This window comes from Dendroctonus ponderosae, unplaced genomic scaffold (assembly GCF_020466585.1).
Source record: "Dendroctonus ponderosae isolate FM_Combo_2020 unplaced genomic scaffold, Dpon_F_20191213v2 Dpon_F_20191213_2, whole genome shotgun sequence".
Taxonomy (NCBI): domain Eukaryota; kingdom Metazoa; phylum Arthropoda; class Insecta; order Coleoptera; family Curculionidae; genus Dendroctonus; species Dendroctonus ponderosae.
This window is the reverse complement of record NW_026018165.1, coordinates 7,739,384-7,763,679: the sequence shown is the minus strand read 5'-3', so window position 1 is coordinate 7,763,679 and position 24,296 is coordinate 7,739,384. Positions and strand designations below refer to the sequence as shown.

At 31.7% G+C, this 24,296-nt stretch overlaps 1 protein-coding gene and 1 long non-coding RNA gene across 3 annotated transcripts in view; one reads left to right on the top strand and one right to left on the bottom strand.

Annotated features, from left to right (window-relative positions):
* LOC109537841 (protein yippee-like 2) overlaps positions 1 to 24,296 on the top strand; it is a 93,917-nt gene that overhangs the window by 4,615 nt on the left and 65,006 nt on the right. The window contains exon 2 of one of the 2 annotated variants that reach the window (XM_019904758.2): positions 14,205 to 14,244. The exons of the other annotated variant lie outside the window; for it this stretch is intronic. Within the exon in view, the coding sequence (XP_019760317.1) occupies positions 14,228 to 14,244 (17 nt within the window). The 5' untranslated portion in view covers positions 14,205 to 14,227. The remainder of the gene's footprint in view (positions 1 to 14,204; positions 14,245 to 24,296) is intronic. 2 annotated transcript variants of the gene reach the window in all.
* On the bottom strand, positions 16,942 to 19,284 carry LOC125503384. The gene is made up of 2 exons (XR_007280805.1): positions 18,753 to 19,284; positions 16,942 to 17,217 (listed from the first exon to the last, which is right to left on the bottom strand). It is a non-coding gene; the product is annotated as an uncharacterized LOC125503384 (long non-coding RNA).

The window sequence follows — 24,296 nt, the reverse complement described above, 5'->3', positions numbered from 1 at the left end:
TTTATACGGGCAAGGTTTGTAATATCCGTTTAAGCGCGTGGTGTTTCGATTTGGGATTTTTGCCAAACAATTTTCTCGTGCATAATGCATTTTGCTTCTCGGGCAGAGAGCGAATCAGTCATCAAGGTGTAATTATGGAAATGATCTAGAAAACCTATTTTTGAATTGCTGTTAACTGTGTTATTTATTATTTAATTTCCTCGTTTTTTTGGGCGTTACAAAACATTTTTTTGAAAGTTGTTTTATCTGGACAATTTACAAAACAGTAAAACCATGCGTTAACATAGAACTTTGTTAAAAAATGTATAAATCATAGTCGATTTTTAAAGGAATTACTCTTAGATCATTGGTTTGTTGAATAACTTTATTGATTCTTCAGCTGCATACTTCGAAACATTTTCAACTAAACAGCAATACAGGAAAAGAAAGCAAAGATCGAGAAAGTTTTAATGGAGAAACAATAAGTAAAGTTAAACTGAGTTTTCAACTAATTCTTATTTATGAAATTTATGGCTTTTTAATAATTATACTAATTTGAACAAAGTAAATAAAATGCAAAACTGTTCGTTCGAATACTTAGTGTGTTAAATAGAAAAAAGAAACAAACAAAACAAGGGCGCTAGATTGTTGTTTAAATAAAACATATTCAGACAACATAACTTTTTCATTAAATATTATAAATTATAATCAACTACTGGCTGCTGCGTTTTCACATTTTCAACAAATTTTATTTTTAGCTTGCCATATTGGTAAAAATACCAATGTTTCTCTTGAGTCTCCGGTAAATTTTTCTCTGCTTGCTCATTTGCAGATTAAAATTAGTGGTATTTCTGTACTTCGAGAAAATGGAGATAAAGGCACAAACCACTGTTTTTTCCAATTTAACTGTAACACAATCAATATGTGACTTATCGAAATTTAGTTAGTATCTGAAACCGGAAAACACGTAAGATTCGCTTTTCTTGCACAAAATTACTTTTGCGTCTATCATGTAGTCAATTGCATTTATTTTGCTAATTATTCTTATACCTAACTGTTATTAAACATTTACAAACCGAAATTGTATTTAGAAAAAATTTAAACTAGTTGGAGGAAGAATCATAATTGAGATTTATATCTGCCAAATTGCCTAGATGGGAAATGTTTCCATTCGCGGCTCATTTTATATTTTAGTAGGTCAAACTCCAATTTAGACGATCAAACTCTGAATGAATATGCATATTTGTTTAAACGATGAAGATGAAACATTCGATACTTCGAAAAAGTCCTGTAAGTCTTCAAATCTTGTATGAACAAATCGTAATAAAAACATATTTTTGTCAAAAACTCATACTGTAGATAAATGAAATTATTTCTAATTTTTTATTAGATATTCTGCTCCTAACAAATACAAAAAGTCAAAAAACACAAGTCATTAAGAAGTTAAATTTAAAAAATATTAAAGTCAGGATTTGTGCCCTCTGCTATGAAACTTTTTTACGTTAATTCAGAATCATCTGTAAATAACTCAATCTAATAAAAATCGAATGCTCTAAAAAGCGATTCATTAAGCATCTGCTGGAAGTGGATGTTTACAAAACAAAGGCCAGTACCAGTAAATCCCGAGCTATGCAGTCGTTAGAAAAGTTTTTTTTTACTAAACTTCTGTTGGGAAAGTACAAATGCTTTTGAAATAGGATGCAAATAGTGAACGGCTGCAAATTTATTTTGAATGGAAAATAATGGTTCGAGTAAGTTGTTTAGGTCATTTTATCACGGCACAGCTGGGTCTGTTTCGTATTGGTAATCTCCTTTTAATTAAAAGAAGATTTGGTTTTAAAGCCTTTAATTATCAGAAGGGCAGTTAATTAGAATAAATGATCAAGAAGGCTCGCTTAGGTGCACTATAGGGAATTTACAGATTGCAGGAGCTTTAGCAGGAAATTTCATTAAGAATTTACCACAAAGTTAGTTATTATTTATTTTCATTACTTCAGCTAGTGACACAAAGTTTTGCATCGTTCATTGTGCGTTACATTTCGAACGAAATGTTCATAAAAGAAGGTTTTCTGGATCTTTAAAATTTACGGAAAATTTATAATTAAAATGAAAATAAGAACTAAAATGGAATTTTTCTGCTGTGTTTTATTACAGCAGAATGAGATCAAAAATTCTTTAATATTTACGTTAATGTCAACTGTTTAATAAAAATAATGAGCATTTCCTTACTTAATCAACTATTGAAGGTATTTTCTAAATTTTCCATTGCTATTTTTTAGATTTTTGGATGGAGGTATGTTTCAATTCTAAGCAATGTCTGGACTAAGGGGTTTTGAAGTTAATTAATTAAGTTGAGACAATATATGTTATAAGATTTTGTCAAAGGTGTTTATTATTTTAAAAGTGTATTTGCACTTCGTAAAATTCCAGCTCAATCTGTTAATATATCAAATTATTGGTCCTGCCTTGTAGCTAAATGTGTAATATCCAAATTAAATTTGATTTTTTCTGTGTGAAAAGATTTTCTAACTCATGTTGCACTTGGCAGATAGGTTTTTCGCACACTGTATAGTTCATTTCAATCAATATTAAGAAATTAAGCCATTTTTTGTATAAAAAAACATTCAAAATGCATGTGCTAGAAACTTACTGAATGTGCATTTTTAAATTATGGAATATTCTTTGGGCGTCATTGGAGGTGATCATTTAATTTTACATGTGGGATCACGAGTTAAATCCCTCTAGATAAAAGTGTCTCCTTTGGGATATAAAACACACAACAAATAGGGCGTACTCCGTTTGGTTTCTATGAAATTTCCGATTTCAGATAGATTCGGATATCTTCTTTAAAATTATATTCACGTACAAAGTAAAATCTTCCGGATTTAGACGATAAAAATAAATCGATTTTATTGTTGCCTTAGTAAGATAAATCTGGGGGATTCGGTAAGTGGTTGAATCAATTGAATCAATGCAGTTTCCTTGAAGCATGTTCAAAGTCTATGTAAACGTTAAATGCTTATGTCTGATTACTAACATCAAGTTTTCAATAGAAACTGTAAAACTTTTAAGGAAGTGCTAAGTAATTCAAGGAAATTATTAAATGCTGAAAATTTCAACTTTACACAAACAAGATTCGGAACTGCAGTTTGCAGTCATATTAGGTACATTGTATTTTTAGTGAACAATTGTAAAATAAAGAACTTCAGACTGATGGCTTTCAGCAAGTCGACATCCGGAAAAATTACATTTATTTAAATCAATACAAAAGACTCAGAATAGACAGAGAAATAGAAAATTGACAAAAATGATGAATACAACAGATTACACACAATTATATAAAGATGCGCTTACAGATGGAATAAATGTGAACATGCAATTTCTCATTAATGTAATATATGTTAAATTACATAAAATCAATTTTGTCCTCAGCGTAGAACCGCTGTACTTGAACGGCATACAATGTGTCGCGTTCCTGATTAATTTGATTTTTCCACAAAATTGCAAAAAAACCTTTTGGCTTTGTTTCCAATTGAGTATGCGTTTATTTAATTATTACCAAATGACTGTGACTAAACCAAGTTGCTATCGCAAAGCACTAAAGATTAGTTTGAACAGAAAATTTATTTGGTACCTGTACTATTTACGTATAGATACATTTTTTGGAAGTTTTCATAGATTTTCTGATGTATTTTCTTAAAATTTAAGCCCAATAATAGTAGCTTACAATTCAGCTCTTAAGAGAGTGTTAAGCCCCAAAAATTTAGATTACTAATGCAAAAATGGCAAATGTTTCCACATTTCCCAAATACTGTTTTTTGCAATTCAAAATTGAATTAGAATTCGGTTTAATTTCAAACCACACTTTTCCTATTATACTTGATAAGATGTTTACTAAACATGTGCAAGCACACTTCAGAACACGAATGGTTTAAATGGCTTATACTCAATAAGCATTATAATCTCTATAAGACTCAATTACTCGGACAGTCACTAAAGCTCTATGATCCCTTTCTTGATTGCCTGGCGAGAAGAAGTGATTCCAATAAAGAGTGGTAGATTAACAGAGGATCAAGCTAATGTGGGTTAGATCGATCAAACGTTACTTTCGGAGATAGTGTGCAAATAAATTGCATGAATTTCATAAAGGTCATTTTGAGCATAAATGTTGTTGAATCTTCAATCTGTTTTGCATACTGTACTAAATCCATAAAAACACACGTTTTGTTTCACAATGTCGCAGAAAGAATTAATGGTAGGCATAAGAACAACTCACGTTTAGACGAGAAAATAACAATTCAGAATTCGAATTTTTTCATATTTTAGATACATTTACAGTTAGTTATTACGGAATTAAGTACGCATTAGCACGTCAATCGGCTGTTTCGACAGTGGATCCAATTTGGGGTTTAATTTTCAGAGGGGCATTTTGGGGTATTTTATTGTCCTAAATAAAGGACCAGGACTCACAGACGTGCATCTATAACTAGAGTTTAATACAATTGGAATGTTTAATATTTTTTAAGGTTTGAATTTCTAAAATATATTTGTATTTCTTTGCTTTTAAATAGGAGATGAGTATAGTTTGAACTTTAATTTGAAATACGGTTTTATCCTATTTTATAAGATTTTGAAATTAATTTTAATGCAAAAAATGTGTAAATCGTTATTTTAGGTTCTTGCAAGGCAGTTGTCAAGCAAAAGTATGGATGAAGTAAAGCTATTAAACATTTTATATTTCTGGTATGGTTCAATAAAATGATAACTTATTTTCAAATTAAAGAAATACATTATTACTGGCAACTGCCTTTTTAAAATATTTAAAGTCATTATACTTTGTTTGGCCTCAAAAATAATACATACATTTGTTTTATAAAAATTAAAAGTTATTTAAGTTGATTGTAGGTTTTAGAATAATGGTTTCTATGATCATTCGAAAAATATTTATTGCGCAAAATTTTTACTTTGGTTACGCTGCTGAGTACTGTCACAGTCAGGGGGCAACAAAATGTAAATCAACGAATCAAAAGTCTTTTGGAGCTGTTAGCCAGTGTCGTCTCCGAAAAATTTAACACACTTCTTCACTTAGACTTTTCCCATATTACTATGCAGGATTTTTACTTTTTCCGCTCTCAAAGGTTTTAAATTTTTAACCAAATACAATTGGATTATTTAATCATTTTTAAGGTTTGATTTATTTCAATTTTTTTTTCGTTTGCTATTAAATAGTAGATGAGCATGGGTTTGAACTTTTTTCTGAAAGAAGGTTTTAGTTTATTTTGCGAAACATTCGAATTAATTTTGATGCAAAAAATTTGTAAATCTTTATTTTCCGTTCTTGCAAGGCAACTTTCGAGCGTACGCACATACATACAGCTCATACAGCGCATACAGCTCTTATATATTTCATATTTCTGGAAAATTTAGCCAGAGATGTTAGCGACTGTCGAAACCGAAACGTTTTGCATAATTTATAACTGTAACATTTTCCAACGTACAGTGCAGAATGTTCATTTTTTGTGAAGAACAAGATGGAAGTTCAAATCTCATTCCATAAGGATTTTCACCATCATTTTCCTCAACAATTCGAATTTCCGGAACAAGACAAGAAGGTATTTGAAAACAAAAGTTTCTATTGCATTTGCTTTATATTCAAAAGTCCTACTTAGTTTTACTCCCACATTTCAGGATGGGCAGGTTTTAAGCAACCTAAATCTACTTTTCACACATTCATATCTGCTTGAGAATTGAAGAATGAGAAAGTTTACGAAATTTTGCAATCGTTTATTTTTGTTACAAAACACAAACAAATTTTTGTTAACTACTTATTCTGTTGTATCTTTGGTTTAGAAAACCGAGATTAAAAACGGTTTAGGAAAGTTAAAGTTTAAAATATTCTTCCAGGAGAAGAGTTTTTAATTTTAATTTATTAGAGCGAGAGACATTATAGGTATGTATTTCAAGTATAGCGGTTCTTCCCTCAGGATAAAATGGACTTTATATAATTTAATTTATAGACAATCAGTCCGTGCAGCATTAACTTATATTCATGTAATACATTAATGAGAAAATACAGGTTCACATTTATTCCATCTGTGCATCGTTATATATTTCTCTTTTATTTGTTGTATTAATTTTCATTATTAAGTATCTATTTCGGCCACCAATAATAGAAGAGTGACTTTTGGTACTGAATTAAATGAAACTAAAAAAAATTAAACTTTTCTGTATGTCGCCTTGTTGAAAGCTATCATTCAGCTTAATGTTCTTTAATTTGTAATTGGTCACTAAAAGTACAATATAAAACCAATGCATATATGCAATTATTTCTGAACCTTGTTTGCGTAAAGTTGAAATTTCCAGAATTCAATATATTTTTTAAATTACTTAACACTCTTTGCAATGGCTCTAATATTGACTTCAGAGTTTCACATTTTACTTTGAAAACTTCTTGTTAGTAATAAGACATAAACATTGCTTCAAGGAAATTGCATTGATTCAATTAATCCAACCAATTACAGAATTTTCCAGATTTATCTTACCAACACAATAATGAAATCGATTAATTTTAACGTGTAAATCCCCTAGATATTACTTTGAACGTGGACATAATTTTAAAGAAGTCATCCGAATCTGTCTCGAATTGGAAACTTCATAGACTACAAATGGAAGATGCCCTATTTGTTGCGCATTTTATATTCCAAGGGAGACATTTTTATCTCAAGAGGTTAAACTCGTGATTGCACATGTGAAATTAAATGATCAACTACAATAATATCAGAAGAATATTCCACAATTCAAAAATGCAAACAGAGGAGTTTCTAGCACATGCATTTTTTAATTTTTTTCTCAAAGAATAGCTTAATTTCTTAAAATTGTCTGAAGCAAACTTACAGTGTGCAAAAAATATATCTGCCAAGTGTAATATTAGTCAGAAAATATTGGCAGTTCCACACAAAAAGCCAAATTTCAATATTACGCATTTAGTTACAAGATAGGGCCGTGGTTTCAATATTTAATTATAAAGAACAAATTGAGGTGGAGAGCTCATTTCTTCACCAGGGAATAAGGAATTAAATAACACATTTACCAAGTGGGACGCCACGTGTAAAATAATAAATAAAATGTTTTAATTTTACACATTTTAAGGCGCAAGATAAGACTATTGTTTCAATATGACGGCGCCTTTTTGTTCTTATCTCAGAAACAGTTTGACTGACTCCTATGACTCCTACACCACTTGGAAAATTTTGTCATCAAAACCGGAATTTCAACATAATTTTTACTTTTACACGATTTTGGCAAAATTGGGATATCGTATGTACTTTTCACACTTTCATATCTGCTTGAAAATTGGAAAATTAAAAGAGCAATCGTTTATCTTCGCGAACAACTTATTCCGTTTAATCTAAAAATAATTATTTAAAAAACCGTGATCAAAAACGGTTGAGTGCAAGTTAAAAACCTTCTTGCGGACACGAATATTTCAGCTGTTCTTCTGCAAAGGCCTCAAACATTTCATATTCATTGAGCAAGAATTTGCTAACAATGGCAAAAGTAAACGAGTGAATATGAATCTCTTTCGGACTTAATATCCCCTAGATAATCCGATTTAAGATTAAAAAAGCGCTTGTTCCGACACTGGCCGCTCTCATCCGTAAATATCACATAAGTTCAAGATCCTATCTCCTGAAAAAGGAAAATTACCGGTCATCCCGAACACCATCATCGCTTCCGGCTATTCGCTTTCATCCTGCAGTTCGTGCCTCTAATCTCTTTGATTGAGGTTTGCAGAATACGGGCAAGTTCCTGCTGGGAACGTTGACCGTCTCGTCGACCCACCCAAGGGGCGGCCGTCCCCCCATCGTCTGTCGCACTTGATTTGTTTAGCAGTCTTCGCGGAAATTTGCAAAGCAGATCTTTCCTGTTCCTTTTTGCTTTCATTTTATACATTTCAACTGAAATGCACCATTATAAAGTGAATAAGCTGAGTTTGCTTTTGTTAAATTATTTTTGCTTTATGCTAGACAAAGGCATCCGGCCTGTTGTTTTGCTTTTGATTATTTAGTGATTCTTGCCGGACTTGCAATGAATACATTTTTGGGATGTTTGCTCTCGAAATTGACTTGCAAAAGTAGCAGAAAATGAAGCGGACTTAATGGAAGAAATTTCAATTGCAAATTAGCAGTTTATACAACTTGGGTAAAATGAGCAGAAAACTTCTAAATAAAATAGAGATAGTCAGGCTCACTTGTAATATCCATACAAAATCTCTTGGGATAAATTTGATTTTTTTTTAATAAAGTAAATTCGACTTATTCTAAATAGAGAGGGTCCAGGTATAGGAAATATATTGTTGATTGTAAAAGTTGGTTGTGGAATTTAACCAATTTTATAATTTAATAAATGTATTATTCTTCTCATCGAACTGATAAAGGCATGGGTTAAAGATGACTTTAATCCACGGGCATGGTTTTGTTTACATACACTTTAAAGAATGCACATGTATCACTACTTTTAAAATAAAGCAATAGTATTTATCAAAAGTGGTTTTACAGGATGCAAACATGTATGCAGTTTTCGTTAAGAGCTAATAGATCCAATTTAACCAACGAAACAAATTTTCTATAGCTAATTTTTTTTTAATTTTGCGGAATTTGCTTATTTTTAAAAGATAGCAAACAAACTCAAATTAGCTCTAAAAGTGGCGTATAGATTCTAGAGCTACCACCGAAAAATTTGTCACAGCTAATGCAAACACTAACTAAAATCAAGCGATCAAAAATACCAGTTCAATATATCAATTTTACCTCACGCAGCTTCATGTGGATTTGTTAAATTGATCATTACCAGTCACATGCAATTGCGTTTTAGAAACATGTAATTACTAGATAGTGAACGAAGCCTTTAGTGCCTTAAGGTTGAATTCACTTAAGTTCAACTAAGTTTATCTGGGCAGTTCACGTTTTAATAACAAATTATTGATACAATTTATTAGACAGCATTGAAACCATTGCCAATGATTGAAGCAAATGTTTGAAATTTATCAACAGTTTTGAGTCTCATAGAATCGAAGATTAAACGTGGAACTTTTAATTTTATGACTTCTGTCTGCAGAGCGATGCACAAATTTTATTAGCCGAAATGTGATTTATTTAAGGTTTACATACAGTAGCATTGGCAATGGGCTTATTTTGGTCTTACATATAAGTGTTCGACCAAATTCCTGATTTTTGCGCTTTCTAATTGTGAAATGTATCCTGCGTCAGACATGTTTGCTAAATTGTATCATTTTAATCAGTTAGAACAGAAATTTGATAGCCTTTATATTTATTATTTATCTTCACTTTTCATCAGCAAGAAAATATCCTGTGATCGGTAGAGATGAAACATGGTTCAGAATAAGGTTCAGTTGAATGAAATTAACATTAGTTCAAGAATTTAGACTCAAGAGGCCTTGATGTAAAAAATGTAATATTTCCAAGACATACTATTTATAGTATGTGTTTGTTTTTCAGCGAGCTTATTTTCCTAATAATTTTCTTAAGAATGTTTATAGAAAAATTATTTAAAATGTTATTTTCTGTAACATAAAATCGTTTCGTTAGACGGAAAATTACGGCAAAGAGTACTATTGCATCAATTTCAAATTATATTTGGATTAATAAAATATTGCAATAATATAATCTCTCAAACTGTAATAGCTCAATTCAATAGCTCAACTTCAATAGCTTTTGGCTTTCAAAGCCTGAAATAGGTATATCATAAAAAGCCTGAAAATTGTTTAATCGAAAAAGTGGCGGAAAATAAATATTTCTAAAGGATTTAGTCTCCTTAAAAGCTAAACGATGCGTTGAGGTACCATATTGCCTTGTACTGATAAATAACTAATGTCAATAAATAACTAATGTCAATCTAATGTACACACATTTAATTTAGTTGCTATTGAAATTAAATGGGTTGAATTGAAACAAAATCGATATCTTTAAAAATATTCAAACTAAGGAACAAATAAACTATATCTAATCATAAACATTTAACAAAGCATTATTAAATACTTAATAGATAGCAGAAGTAGTTTTATCACTGTGCAGAACATTGACCATTGTTTAAAGTCTTCGCATATATTTTCATAGCATATTCGTACATATCCATATTCACCAATTCATACATGTGCTTCTCTTTCAGGAAAATATCGGTGTCCTGGTACAATTCAGCCATTACCTCCTCTGTAATATTGTCATTCTCAATATCCCTCAATAACTTTCGTTTTTTATTCAAATCCCTCAATGTTTCGTAGCATTGCTCCAAGGCTCCTCCTTTGCATTGGTTGGAATTGATCAATTTCCAGGCTTTTTCGCACTTTCGTTGATAAAACCGTTTCAGCTTATGCTGGTTTTGGATTACTGATACAGCTGTGAGGTCTAATAGTGTTTGAACCGTCCCCAATTTGCTTTGCCTCCAGTTTTCGGTTTTGTCCCCGACTTTTCGTCGATTTTTCATCTTTGATGTTGGTTTTGGGGCTTCAGGCGATTTAGCGTTTTCCGCCTGTGCGGGCGTATTACCAGTTCTTTTAATCAAGTCCATGCCTTTTGTTCCTTTTTGGATGTTTCGTTTTTCCTTTGATTGTTCGCCCTCATTGGACTCTTTATTCTCGTTCCTTCCTGAGCACAGCGTCGAGTTACCAGCTGAACAGTCCACTGGCTTAGCAGCATATTTGTCATTTGTGTCTTTTTTTCTTGATACACATTCCTCTAGGTGCGGCTTAATGCTTTCAGCTAAGCAGTTTTGCGATTTTTGCATCTCTTCCAGCGTTTTGATTTTCTCTATGACCGGATTCAGCTCCGTATCATCCGATTCCGCGAGATCCAAAGGCATATCGACCAAGGTAAGCAAGTAAACGAGGACTTGATTGGGAATTTCCTTTCCCAACTGGCTGCAAATACCTTTCAAAGTCTTTTCATAGTCAATTTTCTTCCTTTCACCGTTGTTGTAGTCGTAGATCAGCTTGTACGTGGAATCAATAATATGTTGGCGATCATGGAAGATCTTTTGGAGGAATATGGTCACTAGAGACTTGGTATCTTCCATTATGAGTAGAAACGTATGCTGCGAACTGATTTTATCTGGCGTTTAATGAAGTTGTGACGTGAATGTTGATATGGAGTTTGTGCAACTTCCTATGGCAACCATCCGTGTTCCAAGGTTGCCAATAAGAAAAGTAGAGTCAATATTTTTCATAAATAAACTCCAATATTTCTTAATGTTTAAGTGAAATTAGTCAATTATATTCAAAAAACTGCTGCTTCTAACAAAGCCACGATATTATAATGAGTGATAATATTGAGAGGTTGGATTCATATATGGGGAAAAAAAATTCCAGTCATTGGAGTTAGAAGTTTGCGTAGAAAAACCGGTAGAGGGACAAAAATGAAAACTGCCCAAGCCAGAAAATATATTTGAAATTCCAGGTTTCACGCAATCAGACTGGTTAATGTTATTATGTTATATAATAGAAATGCTATTACGATATATACATTTCGTGTTGGCTTTCTTCAAGCACTGGTCATTTTTAAGATAAAAGAGTCATTCTAGTCTCCCGCATAAAATGAATGCTTATTTATGAGTCAAAAATATCAGCTTTAAAAAAAACTCAAAGCACCAAAAGATGTAGTTGTTTACTACTGTTAAATAACTGTGAAACTTTTAGGTGATAATATCAATCCCTTATTTACTACTTCTTCATCTCCAGCCATCCCAACTTTTTTCCTCAAACGGCAACCTTGGTTATATGGGGGCTCTACGTAAAAGTATTCAAACACTGTATTTGATGGTATAAGAAAAGTCCGGATTTCTTCATTGCGTTTCAATGTGATAAGGTCTAATTATTTGTTAAGGGGGGTTTTAAGCAGTCGTCTTAATAGCATGGGTTATTCTAAATAGATTTGGAGAGTAACCTCTACCTTCACCTGAGATCTTGTTGGTCTTCACCATGTTCTACACTACGAAAATTTACGGCCGGAATATTATTTATTTACATGCGTGTTCTATGTTTGAGGTCCAAAATGTTTTCGATATATTTTCATACATTCTGTCCTTTAAATACTACCACAGAAAGAAATCGAGTGATGGTGAATCCGATCGATCGAAATAATTTCGTTCAGTCGTCTGTGAACATTTAAGCCGTAATGTTTCAGAAGACAATTATGTTGGAATCATATTCTTTGATGGAAATATTTGGATATTTTCAATTGAAAAAATAGGTGTTAATTTAGGTGTTACTTCCGATTAGAGGAAATCCAAGGGTCGCTGAACAGGACAGGATGTTCGTTGAGCAAATGTTTTTCTTCTTGCTGTGATGCTGAGCATCAGCTTTCATAACATCTCTTGGGTGGTCTTCATAAAGTTTGGTTTTTACAGCTTGGCCAATTTTGCACATTTTTCATCTAGCATTCTGTCCACATGATCTCTCCAGAACCTCTTGCGCGTTCTCACCCATCTTACCACGTTCTGTAGTCCCAGTTTCTTTCTGATATCCCGGCTTTTTATTCTACGAAGCGTACGTTCAAGCAGGTCTTACGGATCTTTTGTAAATACTCAGCCTGCTTTTTGTACTCATAATTTTATTTCGCATATTATATCTACCAAATATCCGCTGACTCTTGTTGCTTTTATGGCTTGTGTTCGTGCTTGAGCACTGAAATTTCTCTCGCTTGATACCTCTACTCCCAGGTAGTTGAATTTGCTGCTGAATTATCGTGTTGTCGACTCCTAGTTTGCGCCTTACGGTTCTTTAGAGAAAAGCATTGATTGTGTTTTGTTCTGTAGCGATGTTCATGTTAAACTTATGTTCTGTTACTTATGCTGCTAAAAGGATTGCATCGTCTGCATAACATAATCATTTAATGGCGCGGTTACCCATCCTATATCCAGCGTTCGTTTTTTTTAAATACTTTCAAAGATTTGGCCTTTAATAATGCTGAAAAGGGCAGGACTAAGGCTATCCCCTTGTCGTATACCCGAATTGATTTGCACTTCCTCAGACAGTCCATCGTTCGTTTATATATTTTTTTCTGCTTCTGCTGTTCAGCTCTTGTGTAATTCTTTGGTATCCGTAATCGATGTTTTTCTGGTTCTTCTGATTACCTCGTCTAGCCGGACCCTGTCGAATGCCTTGGTTCAATCTAAAAAACATACTAACACGGGCTGTTAAATTCTATTGAATTTTCTATGATTTGACGTAATATATTGCGTCCAGCGTTGATCCATGGGACCTAAATCCTTGCTGTTCTTTGGATGTTGCCACTCTTTGCCAAAGACCGAGCTCAAAAGCGTTATGTTGGATAAAGTATGGATATAGTTACTCCCCATTCGTCCATTTTTCATCTTTTTAAACAGTAGATGAATTCTTTCTGTTGTTTCTTTCCCCGAATTTTATTAGTTTATTGTTGATATTATCTACACCAGTTTTTCAGTTTTTCAACTTTTGTGTTATCGCTTTAACTTCCTTTGTTATTATATCAGCTTCAATATCATCGTCATTTGGCAGAATCTCTATATCTAAGTAGTATTATACATGCTTTTAAAGTGTTCCCATGTTTCCAATTTAATTTTGTTCACTTAATCATTCTTCTTTATCAATCTGTCTCTCCCAGTATTCTTTTTATTGGCATTATATGGTTGTTTGTTCGATTTTTCATAGTTTCGTATCTCTCGTACTCCTTCGGTGTAAAGGCTTAAAAAACTATGGTCTAAAATTTTGTATTAATTATGGGAGCTCAAATTAGAGAAGCTAATATTATGCGAAAAATTATTATCATCACACCTGGTCATAATTCCTTCACAGAATTGATTGCTTCTACTGTAATCGTCCTCATGAAATTCTTGAACAACCTGCTTCAATTTCTTGCTGGTTCCATGTTCTTGAAACTTGTGACAATCTTCTACTGATAGTTGCTTGCACAATATATCAGGTCATTCAATAACACACAAACTTGAGCATGTATAAGTGAAACTTTATGTTCAGTGAAACGATAACTATTTGGCAAGGAAATAGTCCAAGGAACGACACCCTCCTTCACCAGTTATTTTGCAACTTCCTCTCGAAAATCTTGAATTAACACTACATCTGACATTTTCTACGTGACTAATTGCCTTTGATCTAATTTCAAGATTGCACTTTAATTAGAAATAGTCTAATAATTGATGTTTTGAAATTATTTCAGATGGATCGAGACATATTTACTGCATGCTGAATTGTTTTAGGTATGTACTAATTCTGCTACTCAATACATGTTAATTAACTTCTGTGTGGTTTTGCCAATTAAGTTTCTATTTGGTTGCTCAATACGAGTGTGTGATTTTCTGATTTCGCATGAAAGATTAGTCAATTCAGGATACATGGCTATTTTTGTTTGTTCCACTGGGAACAGTTTCGGTCTAGTTATTAACTCGATTTTTTTGTCGATTTAATTAACAATCGCTTTATGTTGTGTGTGGCATTGAACTTGGAAATGTTGTTTATAATTAATTGGTGACCGCGTCTGGTTTGATTTTAATTTAATAGAACTCGCTGTCTGCTGTTTAAAATGATATAAAAGCCAAACAATGCCTACATTTATTGTTATTTTAAATTGTTTTCACACGCAGACATTTTAAAGTTATTCTTAGTATCAGCTTAAAAAAACTCTGTATTTTTCTTAGTAAACACTTAGAGTTATGGCTTAAAATCGCTTAGGAAGGTTAATAACGGAGTTAAACTTTAATAATAAGTATAACTTTACTCTACTTAGTGTCTTTTTCATGGATTTAAGTTCTATTTGCATTGATGATAATTTCCACAACTTTCACGTTTTATAATATTTGTAAATATCGCTAACACGTATTAAGGCATAAGTTTTATGATAAAATAAGTTATCCTTTGAACTATTTTATTCGAATTTAGCCAATGAAATCCTTCATTCTTTATTTTTGGCCTTGAACCAACAAATGCGTTCAACGATTTTTCAATGTCCTTAACCTTTGTTTTCAAGCACATACTGAACACGATACGCTTGTTACCTTTACCGAAATATAGCTGGTTAATTACACAACTTGTGTCGTAAAAACTGTTTACGATTTAGAGTATTCATTTTTACAGTTACGCAAAGTTTCATGAAAAATTCCCAGCTATTCGGTTGTGTCATCTTTTGTCACAAAAGAGTGAATAATCATCAGATGTGCATTGTTAAACACTTTGTTCTTTCCATGGACTGTCTGTCTCTATTTGACCTGACAAGGTAACTGTTGAAACCACAAGTACAGCGGTTTTGACAAGAAGCATAGCATTTATTTTGTTATATTTTCTGGGAATTTTTTATCTTTTAACTAAACATTTAATGGTACAGAAACTTACTTAATTAATTAATGAGCCTGCCAAGTTATTTTGGAACTGTTCATCTACATTATACATTAATGTTCTTCTTTGCTTGCATGCCAAGTTTTCTTTCCCGAATAATTTGAACTGAGTCTAAAGTTTTTTTTTCAGTTATTTGTTTTTGTCTGAGTTAAACCTTAAGGCTAATTAGCCCAAAGTTAACTTGAAGTTCAAATGGTTTCCTGGAAGCATAGCTTGTTAGCTCAATTTATTAGGAGCCCGTCTTGGATTTAATAAGTTTGAAATAATTTATTCCAATATTCTTTGTACGATTTATGTTGTGCTGTGCGAGGACAATTTTTCTGAATCAAAATTGTATTTTGTGAATGCAATATATGTGAGCAATTCAAGTTCTTATATTCGTGGCAACTAATTTTTGCGTCTCAAAAGTTTTCTATCGAACCCAAAATTAGAATATTATCCTCGTAGCTTATTCCAAAATAAGTTTACATAATTGCTACAATTTTTTGTGTGTACGCATTTGCATATTGGCAATGAACTCTGTTCTAAGTACATTTAAATTATTATTAATCTTTAAAAGTGATATGCAAGAAATATAATTATCGTGTCAAGCCAAAATCAAAGAAAATATGGTGTTAGCGCCTGAAACCGCCTTAGGTTTATTTATGATCTAGCACATTAACATCTAAAGATCATTTCCACCTATATGGCCCCTCTTAGGATCCCATAAAATGTAAAATAAACATATCACATGCTGCGAAAACCTACTTCTTCGAGGCTGCAATCGTTTTCGAAGCTTAGATCTTTTATAAACTTTTTAGCTATAGCCAGATGTATGTTCGTGTGTGAGGCACTTTAATATTTATAGTGTGAACAGACTTGCAGGTTATAGTTCATTGCATGTTCTGTTCAAGAATTTTGATGCAGTGAATAATACAGTATGGGACAGAAAGATATGTTGCACAAACCTTTTAAAAGTTTTTGTGGGTAATTGTTATAATAACCAAAATTATATATTTTTTGTTCACTCTTTCATTACCGAACTTTTGACTATACGTCTATATATGTGATGATATTTACAAATTAATGATTTACACTTGTTTCTTTTTCTACAGTTAATTGTTTTTCTTCTAATTTACTTTGCTTCTTCTTGTGTAAAAGATTAGTTAGTTTTGCTGGTTATCAATTACCTCAGGGCTCTTTTTATGTTTAATGTTACATTACTTATTTTAATCATTAACAAATTTTTGACAATACGTTTATAAATGTTAATATACTATTTTGAAATTATTGTAACACTTTTCATAAACGTAAAAAAATATTTCTGCAGTTTACTTTAGAAACATTAATAAGTTGAAGAGCGTTTAAATTAACTCCATTTTCAGTTGCAAATTTATTATTGGTTTATACTTGTTTCTTTTTCTATACTTTTTTTCTATACTACTATATGTTTTTTCTTGTAATTTTATTTTTCTCCTTCTCGTGAAAAGGATTTATTACTTTTGATGCCTGTCGATTACTTAACAACTCTTTTTATCTTTAATAATTTGTTATCTCAATAGTTCAGACATATATAATGGACAAAATTAAGAAAAAACCCCCCAAAATATTTATTTAGAGTCAAACGAGAAATAATTAATCTGTTTAGTAATAATGCTGAAACAAACTTAAATAAAAGCTTGAATGACATTTTCATATTTAAGTAACAATCTATCAAATTTACCAACTTGTCTAAAACTTCTAAATGTTCCCCTAAATGAATTGGAAAAGCATAGTCCGCGAGAGCTGAGTAAAACAGCGTTTTTTTGTTCTTATTGGCCATCGATCACACTTGCTTGATGATTGCATTTCTTTGATATTTCCTGGAAAATAAAATTTGCTTCAAAAGCTTTTTAAACTACATTAAATTATTCATTTATAACTATTTATATTTAAGTCACTATAAGCGATTTAACGTTTTTCATGAATGTTCACATTAAAAAACTTAAAAAATGTATACAGGTTTTGCAAATAGCTAAGGAACTTTTTCGCATTGAAGAATTTATGCTTAATTTCCAGCGTCATTTTATAAATTCTGATGATTCAACTTGCAATTGATATACAGAGTGATTCACGTTTTAAATGCTATATTTGGAAACATCATTTTCCTTGCTTAACTGGTTGAGTTCACAAATTAACATATACACTGGTCGAAGTTAAGAAAATTGAGATATTTTATCGTTCTCTTTCGAAATGAGAAATAATTACATTTCACCTTCCTTCATTCGCACTCACATTTGTAACATTTTTTTGCTGGTTTTCCAAATCAGTTGAACTAAAACGATATTGTGTAAAGGTGTTTAATACTGACTCTAAATCATGCCGTATATGGAAATAGGAATACAAGTACAAGTTTGTAACAGTTTTATATTAAATGTACTTACTATTTTTTGTCACGAAGGTTTTTGTTTCGTTTGTTTGTCTTTTGGATGTTTCACTAATGAATGTGAACTATCATTTTTTCATTTCATTTTCACGTTGTTAAATTGTATCTTAGAAGTTGTGGAATATTCTTGCTAAATATTTGTATGTACGCAAGTGGGATCATTCAGTAAATATACGAAAGTAAACAGAAAAAATCGACAATTTGTGAAAAACACCTATGAATTAATCAATGAAATGAAATAAATCCAAGATTAAAGTTGCTATTAATGTTTAGACAATGAAGAATTTATCAAAAACAGGAGTTACAGAGCAGACAGAAAATATTTACAAATTGTGAAGAACATGTTCTAAAAATATAACCGTCCAGATTCTCATACTATATATAGACTATCACAAGAAATTGTTTTTTTTTAACTTAGAACTTAAACTTTAAACTGTTAGATGTACGAAAAATCGGTGACTAGTAAAAACTAAATCAGACAGTTTTAAATTATTTGAAAAATTACTAAAACTGTTTTAAACACAATAAGAAAGTCTTTATTCACTTGCGTATATGAAACTGATTTTCTTAATATTGCATTTCGCAAATAAAAAAAAAAACTTTGTTCAAACACTGAATCGATTATTCACTCAGCTATGTGAGCAATAAAATTACCACACATAAAGATCGCCAAACTATAAAACAAAATTTACCAATCTGAACTTGAAAGTAACTCAAAGTTGACAATTTTATATAAGTAGCCGAAAAGATCTCTGATTAAAATATGTAAGTTGGACTTTAGAGCAATGATATTTTTTAATATTTTATGTTTGTGTTTTAATTCACTTTTCACAGTTTAAACTTCGATTTATCAATTACTACGCAGCTGAGCTCGACTGTTTATATCAAACAAATATATAATAATCTGTGGAAGTTTAATAATTTTGTAACTAGTTGCAAATATAGACCAAAAATTCAAACTTTCTAACTTACTTTATTTAAAAGTATCAGCACAATTAAACCATGTCGAGTGTTGCGACACCGGAATAAAAAGCTTTTAAACTCATTGCGAGATCGATGGCTTTTAGAGTTTATACCCAGTTTTCTTTCTTGTGCCAATTTAGATAGAAGTATCTTTCAACTTTGTCAACTGGAAATTTTCCATCACAGTCACGGGCGATCGTTTAGACATAGCGGAAGCAAAGGACTGGAAAACCATTTGCCATTTTATCAATTCCCTTTTGCACGACTACGTCCTTAAAACAGCGATTGGATTGTATCGTTCTGTCCCTTGTTCCCAACCTAATTTGTCAATAAATGAGAAAAGTGGCTTTCTATTTAGATTTTGCCTTTCAACTTTAGAGGAGTTTTGTCTGTCAACTATTAAAAGTTTAACGAAGCATTTCCGAATGCCGAATTGTTGGTTTAATCAGTTTCATTAATAAGAACTGACCTGCCAGAATGATGAAGAGTCAAGGTTACCATTAATCAAAATTTTGATGTCTATTCGGTACAAGGTACTAAAATTGGTTGGCAAATCGATGTTTATTGTTAGTGAGATTCACCAGGCGAGTGGTAATAATTAAGCAAACAATACGCCATGTATTTACCAAATATTCTATTAATATCCTTACATGGAATTAGAGTGCGTTGTTCTTGAAGCAAAAGATTCAAATAATATTTTCCTATTATTCTCCACTTTCATGGAAATAGGCGTAATATTAGTAGAAAAAAAGATCAATGCTTATTAAAGTAATTATTGATGAAGAGTCCGGTGGAAAAAGTGTCCACTTTTTCGACACTATAAGCTTAAAATTAAGTTCGGAAGGTCTGCATAGTAAAAGTAATTGAAGCAATTTCCGTTAAAAATCTAAGCTGCTAAAATAGGAATGTTAGGTATCAAGCAAACTTTATTTTCCCGAGCACCCAAATTAAACGCCATTTGATTTTTCTTTGTGGCACTTTATTCAGTTCGAATTACTAGCTTTGAGGCAAAAACCTGAACAACTTGTTTTAAAAGACCACTTCGTTAGTGCTGCTGCGAAAGTCAAAAGAATATATCCTGAACAAGGATATATTTTTTCCAGCAGTAAATAAATTTAGTTTAGTCGACTTGATATTTTTGGTTTCATTAATTTTCCTTTCCTCTTGATTTTACTTAAACAAGTGAAGAGCTTTTTCCAATAGATGATTACCTTATATATTATTATTATTACTTCACAACTGCGATTTTATGGATCAGTCGTAGGTAGTATGCATATCCCATACACTTAATCCAGAATAAAGGTTGATTTCGTAGATGGAATGACAGGTGAATAGTGAAACGAGCGGTTTTCTCCAAGCTGGAGACCTTTTGATGTTGAAGAACAATTGCAACATTTGATTTGAAGCTACCAAAAATATTCTAGTTATGTTGTTGATTTATTGGAAATTGTCTTCCATATAGAAGATGTTAAAAAATGTAATTTGTTTTCACTGGTACCCAATCTGGCTTTGTTCAAGTCGAAAACTACTTTTCTATACAGAACAATTAAGGTTTCCAGTACTTACCTCAGACACGTTTAAGATAATTAACAATAACAAATTGTGTCTTTCTTAATTTTCTTCTGAATCGTCAGCTCATATTTTATAAACCGCTTTATCTTCTGTTGATGCATTAACATTTTTTTCCGTCTCTAGACTTACAAAGTTAAATAAAAAAATATTAATTCAGAAACAGCCGAATGCCATGATTTTGAGTTGACTATCTATAAAAATAAATAATGCTGTTGTATGATGAGAAAATGAAATTGGCAATTGTAGCTTCTATAAACTAAAATTGAAAATGAAGCCAAAAGAAACCTCAATAAAATTATTAATATTAGCAAACCTTTTCTTTGGTTTCCGTTCAACGAATTGTGCAAAAGCGTGTAGCTTTGAAACGCTTTTCCCAAAGTGATTTATTAAAGCTGCTTTTTATAGTGTTTTGTGGGCTACACGTTCTATAATTCGGAATCTATCAATAAACATAAATACCCTTATTTTTACTGCTTTATTTAATTTTATATTTGAAGATAAACATTTAGCAGTTTAGAATTACGTATGTTTTACCGATAATATCAAGTATCTGCCAGATAATTTATTTATTTGATTCAAAAATCACATTAGAAGATACAAGCAGAAGCATATGGGTTATTATTAACATAATATAAGATCTCACATATTCACAGCAGCATTCATTCATTTCATGTTGAAAATGATAGGATCTCATAAATATTAATATATAAATCGAGGAACATTTATAATATAGAAAACCTTTATAGCACTGCATCGAAATGGTAATTGTACACGGTTTTAGGTCATAAAATATCAGAGTTTCATTGAAATTAGGCTTTATCAATTCCGAACTTCCGTTTCTAAAATAAAAAATATCACAAAATTAGTAAACTCAAGAGCCACTTAATATAACCAACTAAACCCACTAATATAATTTAAAACCAACAACTTTCTTTTGTCTTGTGTTCTACAGATTTACGAATGCATGCACAAAATCACATTTGTTATTAAAGCAATATGAATGGTAGGAAATACGCTTCCATTTGCAACAATTAGAAGGTAAGTTAATTCGAGAGTTTAAGGTGAGAGATACTAAAATGCGAAATGTTGTAGGAAAACATATGGCAAAATGAACATAAAATTAATAATCCTAAATGTAAATCTTCATATATATCTCCTTTATTCGCAAGACATAAACTAAGTTTAATTTACGATAGAAAATCTGTTAGAATATATATTTTCTTGTTCTACATGATTTCATGTCTTAATATCGAAACTAGCCAAAATAGTATCTAGTCATTTGGAATTTTGAATAAAGTTTCGTTTTTAAATTTAAGAGCCTTAATTTCTTTCACGAGAACTTTGCTTCAGGTTCTGTTTATGGTAAGCAGCTCATTAAAAGTCCCTTTTATAGCATTCCATATATTAAAATAACAATTTCACTTTCATAACAACGCTGTTGTTGCTTTGCATTTAATAAAGAACACCGAATACAAATATTGTTTCCTATATGACTTCGAGTATTCTTTGTTGTCTCAGCCGGGCAATATTCTATTTGCTTTCTCCGAGCGTATATGTTGAGGCTGGTGTAATTCTAAACATATGTACGGTGAATTTTAGGATGTTTCTCTTTTCGAACTTATTGCCTGCCTCAATAACGAAAACAACAACAGTGAAGCACTTTGCATTACAGAAAGCGTCTCAATTCTCAGAAGTTTTCTTCGTTTGTATAAATTCGTCTTGCATGCTTTTTTATTACAAAATGACTTCCTGGGGGATGTGGATTAGAGTAATTAAATGTCGATTAGGCTAATTGAGGCTTGACGAAGCTTAACCAACCAGAAAAGGAAAATAATCTAAATGTTTGACGTAATTGGAAAACGTTAAACGTATTCCGGTTAAGTAATGAAATGGGCCAAGCGCTACACTATGCAGCTATTTATGTTAAGGTGACAGTGAATTATTTTGAATGAGTAATTTTCAACCCTGGAAAAGAGCTTCCAAATTATTGTGTATTAGGAAAATAACAATGTAAATTTTTGGCGAAGTTGAAAATTATTTTTTTTTCCTTTTTACTTAAAGCTAATTAAATAAATTTCTTTTTGGAGTAGGATCAAAATCTTAAAGGCAGTGAAACTGGGAGCTTTTCGGGTTTTAAGAAAATGGAATTTCTTCCGAATGTTTTGCAAGCATGCAAGATATTTTATTATAGTCTGAACTTCACTGATTTTTCAGAAGCTTTTGAACTTGACGTGCAAATAAAAAAAACCGGACAACTTGTAATGCAGTTGAAAAATCATAAACAATTTCCCACGATCACGCAAAACTTTGTACCTAAAGCTGGACCAAACTTTAGTAAAATCGAAACTTGAACTGATTTTTAAGAAGCTTTTGAACCTGCCGTAAAATTCGAAAAACCAATAAACTTGTGGCGCAGCTAAACTTGACAAAGGTCCCTCCCAAACCAGTTATGGTAGCAATTTAAAATTTCCGCGCTGTGAAAAACAACGCTTTACCCACAACTGTGCTAAATTTGATTAAGATCGAAATTTCATATTTTTGAAAGTCAAAAGTCTTTTGAACCTGATGTGAAATTCGAAAAATTCTAACCCACTTTCAACAGCCTTTCAAATTTCTACACAGCCAAGAGGAACATTGTGTCTAAAACCGACCCAAATTAATAAAATCGGGACTAGAACTGATTAATCAGAAGCCTTTGAACTTGTAGTGAAATTCGAAAATCCGACAACTTGTGGTGCAGCTAAACAAAAAATCATAACTTCCCGAATCGGAACTTTTACCGATTTTTTAAAACCTTTTGATCTTAACGTGAAATTCAAAACACTGCCCAACTTGTCATATAGTTAAACATAAATTTAGAACTCCCAAACCACTTTGAGCATCAATCTGAAATTTCTACACAGGCAAGAGGGAGGTTGTGTCTAAAACAGGAGCAAATGTCATTAAAAGTGCAACTTGAACTGATTTTTCAAAAGCATTTGAACATGACGAAAAAATTAAAAACCGACTAACGGGTGTTGGAGTTAAACAAAACATCATTACTCCCAAACCATGGCAGCAAATTGAAATTTTCGCGCCATGAAGAGCAAGGCTTTACTTAACTGTACTAAATTTGATTAAAATCGGGATTTCTTCTGATTTTTCAAAATCCTTTGAATTTGACGAAAGTTTCAAAAAACTGCTCAACTTGTAATGCAGTTAAACATAAATGTATATCTCCAAACCCAGTTGTAACATCAACTTGAAATTTCTATATGGTCAAAGAACAAGTTCTAGCTCTTATTGAATGAAATTTCATAAAAATCTGGATTTCCACTGAGTTTCAAAAGCTTTTGAGCGTGATGTGGAATCCGAAAAACTGTTCAACTTGTAATGCGGTTAAACATAAATTCATAACTCCCAAACCAGGTGGAGCAACAACTTGAAATATCATCACATCATAAAGGAGAAGGCTCCATATAAAACTGAGCGAAATTTAATTAAAAGCCGACCTCTGGTTGATTTTTCAGATTTTTTTAAATTTGGCATCAGGCAAAAGCAAAATCAATTTGACTAAAAAATCGCCCAAATTAAAGTGCGTTATGGAAAAAATCATGAATCCAAAAACAGTTGAAGCGGCAAGTTGAAAGTTCCGCACAATCACCGAGAAGATTAAGTCTTAAACTGAACCAATTTTTATTAAAATCTGAGCATCGATTGATTTTTCAGAAGTTTTTGAACTTGAAGAAACAAAATAGCGCCCAACTTGCATTGCAGTTAAACAAAAACTTTCAAACTAGTTGGAACAGCAACAAACGAACAAACATGCAATTATATCCAAAGTGTTCCCAGGATTTGTGTCCATTTGCTTCAGCCAGTTTTTTTAAAGCTAATCTAAATCAGTGAAAACAAAGTTTAATTAATAGAACTAGATAAGCGTGTAAATTCCAAGAATTAATGACAATTTGGTCAATTAACTTCTTTGTGGGTAGTTCTAGGTTC